Source organism: Alligator sinensis, unplaced genomic scaffold, assembly GCF_000455745.1.
Source record: "Alligator sinensis unplaced genomic scaffold, ASM45574v1 scaffold159_2, whole genome shotgun sequence".
Lineage (NCBI taxonomy): Eukaryota > Metazoa > Chordata > Crocodylia > Alligatoridae > Alligator > Alligator sinensis.
In genome coordinates, this window is record NW_005841992.1 from 941,187 (window position 1) to 948,824 (window position 7,638).

Consider the following 7,638-nt stretch of genomic DNA (forward strand, 5'->3'; position numbering starts at 1 on the left):
TAAAAAAATGAGGTAATGATTATGGGGAGAGTGAAACACAGGTGGAGGGTGGGGGTGGTATGAGCTGATGGCGGGCCATCATTGTTCCATCACAGTGATGGAAGCCCTTAAATTGAAACGGTGGGTCACAATTGAAAACCCACGATTTCAGTTTAGAGGAACTAAACCCCCCCCCCCCCCCCCCCCCAATCCCTGAGCACATGTATACAAGCACCCTGGGATAGCAGCATGCATGGGGAAAAACATATTGATGAGTCTGTGATGGAACCTGCAGGGCAGTGAATTGTGCGACTAAGATGAAGCAAAAGGGCAGAAGAAAGAACGAAAGTTATAAGTAGATACGTATTTTGAAGTAAGGGTAAGGAGGAGGGACTTTACGTATAAAGGGAAGCTAGCAAAGGGTCAAGCCTTTGGCTTGGATTTATTAGGAATCTTGTGATCCTGGAAAAAGGTGGCCCATTGAGCTGAATTTCTCTGCTCTGGAGTTGAGTGCTTTTGTATTTCTTTAGCTACTGATCTTATTTTCCGCAACAGTAGAGTTTCAGATAATACTTGTCAATTTTATTTTGGCTTTGCTGTGGTTTTATCTGCATAGACCACTGGTTCTCAACCTCTTTAGGTTTATGGCACCCCTCCATTACTTTTCTAAATTTAGTAGCACTAGATGTTCCAAGAGGTACATGCGGGGCTAGACTGTGAGGCAGCTGTATCAGAAGGGTGCACTCCTGTCTGTGCTAGGTTTTTCTGATAAAGCACTCCTTCCTTCCTTCCCCAGGTGCCTCACCACTGCCATGGCCAAGTGCACCTCCGTTTCCAGGATGCACGTGAGGGGCCAGACCAGGAAGTATAAATCTAATGCAGGCAGGAGCACCAGGTGGTGCTGTCGTGGCATCCTTGAATGGTCTTACAGGACTGACAACCACTGACATAAATTTGTCCCCTGCATTGCTTTTGGGCATGCCACTGCAAGATAGACTATGAAATTTCTGTTGTTAATATATAGCAAAATATGAAATTTTTAAGAGGGCAATAGGCACTTGGCTTATGATTAGCTTTATTTAACTGTCCTACAGTTTGCCAATTCATAGTGACACTATTGTGTGAATTATCAGATGTGTCTAGATGTGTGTAGCAGGGCACTGTTGGTGCCTGCCATTTTAAGCACTGAGCCAAGCAGCCAGCAGGTGCTTGATTGCAGTGGCCATTTTAGATCTCTGGCCGCTTATATAAACAGAGCAGTTCGCTGCTGGCAGCCCAGGCAGTAACATCGTGTAGCTGCAAGGCTACATGCAACATCCTGGAGGTAAGGGAGGAGCTGGAGGGGATGGTAAGGAGGCTCCTGGTCCTGGGCATGACCTAAAACTGCACCCTGCTGGGAGTGGGTGACCTGGTGGGAGTCTCAGTGGTGCGGGAGCCCCCATGAAATGCCAGGCCAGTTACCACCCTGGTGAAAGGCAGGTAGGGGCGCCTTAACCCCAGCTCTCACCTTCAGGTGGGTCACTTAACATCGGAGGTAGTTGGGGCCAGGCACGGCTGTGGCCGCCTGAGCCCACCAGGGAGGGAAGCCCCGTGGCCCCAGTGAGGGGGTGGTGTGGGGCCCCAGTGAGGGGGGCAGAGATGAGCCTCAGTGAGGGGGGGCCCCAGTGAGGGGGTGGTGTGGGGCCCCAGTGAAGGGGCAGAGATGAGTCCCAGTGAGGGGGTGGTGTGGAGCCCCAGTGAGGGGGCAGAGATGAGGAGCCCAGTGAGGGGGAAAACCAGAGGGCTGGGAGCCCAGTGTTGTCTGAGTGTATAGAGTTGCCCTGGAAAGGGCCAGGGCAAGCTTAGACCCGGTTGGGTAATTGGCTGGCCGCTACCCTGGTGAGGGTCATGAGAGAGGCCCAAAAGACGGTACATCTGCCACCCACGGTATGAGCTAGTTAAAGCCTATGGCCTCAGGGGCCCGCTCCGAGAGGGAGCAAGGCAGTACAAGTGGCCGATGCGTAAAAGAGACCCTGTGAGAGGGGGTGGAGTGTGAGAGGCCCTAGTGAGAGGAGGGCGGTATGAATGTGTGCGCGTCTGAGGCCTGACAATGAGGCCTAAGCTTGGTCTGGCTGTAGGCTGGGAGCAGTGTGTTATCGGGATTCCTCTGCGAGGCTTGGGCTGTGGTATAGGGGAGGAACAGAGCTGCAGACAGTGCTCCTGGCATCGGGGTAAGAATGGGCAGCCTCCTGCCTTAATTAACACCTCAATTAAGTAACAATAAGGCAGGAGAGACAGGTGGGGGGCCTGCCCAGAGGCAGGGGGGGGAGGGAGGTGAGGCAGCTAGCACTGTGGCTAGGTCAGGGATCCCCACGTTGCCACAATGTGTCAGGCTTGCATCCCATTGCCCTCCCCCAGCTTCCCTTCCCTAAGTTAACTCTGTATGGAATGCTAGAAAATCAGGTCATCTTTGTGGGTGAAGTGATGTGCTGATAGATCTTGGGCAGGAAATACTGCATTTCGTTCCCAGTCACTTAGCATCAGAGGCCATGCTTATCCATTCAGATGCTGTCTTTTATTAGAACCTCTGTTTTTGTTTTATTTTTGTTTTTTAAACCTTTACTTTTAGTAGTCAAAGCATGATAGGGAGCAAATTTATAACTGAGACTGCCAGGTGTGAAGTTTTATACTTCCCCACATTAGTTAGTATGGCTAACCTTTACTGTAGGAAGTTGCTCTTACATAAAGCATTGAGGGCAAAATTTGGACTTAGTGGCTGTGTCCAGATGAGCGTGGACATTTGGTTCCTCAGCAACAACTAGTGGAAGCACACCTTGTGTCGCTGCTAGTTGTTCCCAGGGAACACACATGCCACGCATTCTCTGGCACGTGATAGGTTACTGGAATATACCCACCCCACCCTTGGGGAAGATGCAGTATACCTCCCCCAGACTGAACTCCTTCTGCTCCCTTTCCCCCCTCCCATTCTGAAAACAGCAGGCTGGGAGCTGGATACCTCATGCAACGAGGGGTCAGATTTTTACCCAGTCGGCCATTTTTTAAGCTGTTTGCAGCTACACAAACTATACACAAGCTATAGCTTAGTCCCAGCTATAAACTTTTTGTGGCCAGATCAAGCAGAAATTGTCACTTCTGTCTGTACCTCTTGTGCTTCCTGCTCTTTGGTACTCCCTCACTGGGTCGCCATCTCAGTGAAAATGCAGGTTTTTTGTATTAAATATCAGTCTGTTTTTATAAAGCATCTAGAGAACTTCCGAGGACAAAAATAATTGTCAAAAGGAGCTGTTAGCCATAAATATGACAGTTTTAAAACAAACAAATAAAACTACAGTACGTTACTCCTGCATTCTGAACAGCAATGGCATGCAGAGATGCATTAAGAACCATGCTTTAGCTAATGAAGTTTACTCCATTAACAAAGTAGTAATTGAGGGAAAAGACCAAATGCAGAAAAAAGTCTTCAGGTTTCTTGGCCCTTTTCATGATGATGATTGTGTGTGTGTGTGTGTGTGTGTGTGTGTGTGTGTGTGTGTTTGAGAAGGTAGGGGATGGGTTTCCCTTCCCCCATGTAAGGCTTGGCTAGGGTGCAGCCAGGATGAACTAATTTTAGCCGAGATGAATGTGTAGCTGTAGGTTTGGGACGTTGATGCTATTCTCTGATATATAAGGGTGTCAGAAGCAGCAAGCTGTTCAGTGACTCACTTGAGAAAATTGATCGAGGAAGCAGTGGTCCTCATAAATTGCAACTTCCATAAAAGGAAAAAGAACAAACAATATCACTGCAAAAGTGTCACTCCCAAGTTGTAATCTTCTAGTATAAATGACTTGCTTATTTTTTCTCTGGGAATAATTCTCCAATTCATAGAGTAAGAACCAAATCTCAAGATCCTTTCCACAACAGACAAATTTAAAATATCTTTCTAATCAGAAAAGAGAGTATGTAAAAATTGCATGTTATTACTCAATGAATCCTCTACCATCTGTGGATTCAGAATGTACATACTTGCTTAATGACAAAGTTTGCATTACCTTTTACTAGTGGCACTGCAGAGCTCACTAAGTTGAAAGAGGATGAATGTATTCTGTTTGATCTTACCTCAATAGAATTGATTATAAATTGAATAGTAAATGATTGGATGAAATGGCAATATAGGTAACCCCCACTTAATGCCATTTTTCTTAGTGCTATTTTCTATAATGCTCATTTTACATTGATACCCATGTTTTGCTTAGCAATCAGCGAGTTTCGTCATAATGCTCATGATCGCCATCGTGGTTCATCAAAAGGTTCGGTTTTGCTTGCCGCTTGTTTTTTCGGGAACCAATTAAGAGTGCTAAGTGGGAGTTGCCTGTACACAAGTATTGGCCTACTAACCTTAACTACTATTGTAATAGCAGGGAGAGAGGTGGTTTAATGTACTGGTATTCAACTTTTTTAGACTAAGGCACCCCTCTGTACCCCTCCGAAAATGCCAGCTCTTCAATTTACTTGTTTCTTGACTATACAAAAATAATACTGTTGTAAAGAATTTGGAGAGATCACAGCAGCTCAGAATATTTTTGGTGCTACGGATTCCTGTTGGAAATCTCTGAGTTTATCTTGTGTACTGTATAAGTGCTTGCAAACCTAACAGTACTAACATTGTGTGGCACTCCATGGCACTCTTAAAAGGAGCTCATGCCACCACAGGGTGCTTTGGCTTCCTGGTTGTTGGGAATCACTGGTCTAGTGAAGTAGGGAGCAACACTTTTGGCAGGTGTGCCCCAAATTAGCCTCACACCCTTACTGAGTGTCACTCCAGTACCTTTCCCTTACCCAATCTGCTGCTCAGCTTTCTTTTCTCTGCCTTGTGCTCCCTGACCAAGTTGCTGCTTTTCTTCCAGCTTCTTGCCCTGTGCCACCTTTGGCCTAGTGGATAGTGTGCTGGACTGGGAAATAAGAGTTCAATTTCTGGAGCATCCAAAATTTTCCTCTGGCATTTTGGCGAATCAGTTAATTGTACTGTGTGCCTCAGTTAATATATTTTACTTGCTATATGGATAATATGTGTTGCCTCAGGGATGTAGGTGGGGACCTACAAAATTATGATTTTGTGAAATCTGATATTGCCTGTGAAATTGGACCATGCTTACGAAGTCCGTGGGGCAGAGGGGAACTTACTGAAAAGAAAATGCTGGCTCCATACAGGGAGCCACCAGTCCTCAGGACACTGCAGCAGCCTGCTGGGAAGTGAGGGGAGGGCTGCCCACTCAAAGGGCTGCCAGCAAGATGGCTGCTGCTCCCATCCCTTGCCACTGACTGACTGTGAGTGCTGCCTGTTATGTGGCCCTGCCCCTCTCCACCAATTGGTGACAAGGGGCAGGGCCACATCAGCAACCTTTTTAGCACGTGGGCTGGAGTGACCTAGTTAAGGCAGAGGCGGGCAGGGAGGGTGGGCATTAAGACCCAGCCACAGATGGTGCTTGTCTCAGCAGCAGCATGGGGAAAGCACCTTCAGCTAAAGCCTTGCATCCAGGGGCGCATCTGCCCTGCAGCCATTGGTTGCTGACCCCTGACTTGATGTATAAACTGAGCATACTTAATCAGGTAATCGTGGGGATCTTGGGCATGTGAATAATGTTTTGGCAGCCAAAACCTCTGAAGAAAAGTTACTGATGCTGAGTCTTTCTATTACAGTTAGAACCAGTAGCAAATAGGACAAATAAGCCTTGAAAGCATTATTCAGATTACTTACCCACCTGCCCTCCCAATAACCTGTTACTTTGTCTACCTACCAACAGACTGAAGAGACTGTTAATTTCAGCCATTTAGAACCTGTTTCTCAAAGGAACTTGTATCATCATTCCCAGTTAATTGAAACACGAGCATGTTCCCCTCAGCAGAGGTGTGAATGGTTTTCTGCCTTTACATTGAGACCCTTCCTTTTTTTAAATCTTTTCATGGGTTTTTTCTATGGAGCTCTTGTGGTTCAAAATTCAAAGAAACATCTTTGTATTCATTCTTTGAGCGAACTTCATATTACCAGAAACCTGTAACCCTTCTCTGTCCATTTAGTGTTGTTGTTAACTGGATATTTTAGAACTTTGCTTGAGACCAGTGGTTTTCAACCCCGGGTCGCGACCCAAATGAGGGGTAAGGGCCACACAGGAAAGATGATCTGCGCTGCGTGCCAGGAGCTCCCCTACCAATGGCCCCAGGCTGCTGCACTCAGCTCCCAGCAGCGGGGTGCATTTAAAAAATAAATAAATATATAAAAGAAAAAAAGGGGGAGGGGTTAGGAATCACTGCTTTAGACAATCGCATTTCAGTATGCATAATATAACTGAGAATATGTTCTGCCATATGTGACTACTTAATTAAAACACTTGAGTCCAACTTACAATGATATTTTTCAGCAATTTAACTACAATGTAGAGGGCCTCTGTGTAGTCTCAAACCAACTGCAAGTAATCTGTATTTTATTGTAGGATACAGTGGCTTAAAATAAAAGGTTTAAAATATTTTCTCCTTAGATTGGGTTGTGGTCTAATAATAACTTAACTTGACATTTTTCGATTTTGGATGTTAACATTTTGTAACAGACTAAAAGTAAATGCTGGGGGTGGTTCTTACTAAATATCAATGGTAGTAGACTATCTTATTTGAATTATTTAAAATAGTTGCAGGCAAAAAATAAAATGTTGAAAAGTAATGCCTTCATCTTGTAAACACTTAATCAGGTTTATAACAATGTATATTGCTTTTAATAGGGTTATTTATATCTTAAAATTAAGCACAAGCTGAAGTGTTTGCAGAATTTGGGGCTAAAACTATTTTAGTAAAACTTGAAGTGGCATAACACTTATCACTTGAAAACAAACTTTCTTTAGTATAAGCAATTTGAAGTGATTTAGACTCCAAATACACAAGCAACATTATTATCAACTTTTAATATACAGGACATATTTTTTAAAAGAGAGAAGCTTAAGAGGGTTGTATTGACTGCTGCCAGCTGTGCCTAAGTGATTTCAGAGCACAATTCCCACTGATTTCAGAATATAAACTTTGATGGTGGAAATGTTATCTATTATGAATTGTTGCTAATATAGCCTTAGGTTATTTTCTTGTTGAGTTTATTATGCTTATGATATAAAAGTTAATGAGGCCATGGATGTGGTTTTTTTTTTAACATAAATACACATCTTTTCTTTTTAATAGAATAATGGGGGAAGGGGTTTGTTTTGTTTTTTGTTTATTTTTTTTAAGCCACTCAATTTGACTGTAACTGCCTGCCACTTGCAAAACAGGGAGAACTCTAATACTGTGTTTTCAATTATGGACCTATTTTATTTTCAGATCTCCATAGAAAATGATTACCTGGGCCCCAGAAGAATTGAGAGTCTACAGAAAGAAGATGCAGATTGGCAGCGGAAAGCCCACATGGCTGTGCTTTCTATTCAAGATCTTACTGTCAAGTACTTTGAAATAACAGCCAAGGCACAGAAAGGTAATAGTTTTCCAAAGTTTCTTGGGTTTTTTTGGGGGAAAAAAAGTAGCATTGAATGGGACCTTGAGCAGTTACCTAGACCAACCCTTGCTTACAGCAGGATCATCTCAAGCAGGGGTTACTTGAAATCTCAATTCTAATGTGATGTTAACTTTTTCACAACAGCTGCTGA

At 44.3% G+C, this 7,638-nt stretch overlaps 1 protein-coding gene across 1 annotated transcript in view; it reads left to right on the forward strand.

The window, feature by feature from the left end:
- JMY (junction mediating and regulatory protein, p53 cofactor) overlaps positions 1 to 7,638 on the forward strand; it is a 117,694-nt gene that overhangs the window by 54,444 nt on the left and 55,612 nt on the right. Inside the window, exon 4 of the mRNA XM_006021437.2 lies at positions 7,316 to 7,466. Coding sequence (XP_006021499.1) covers positions 7,316 to 7,466 — 151 coding nt within the window. The remainder of the gene's footprint in view (positions 1 to 7,315; positions 7,467 to 7,638) is intronic.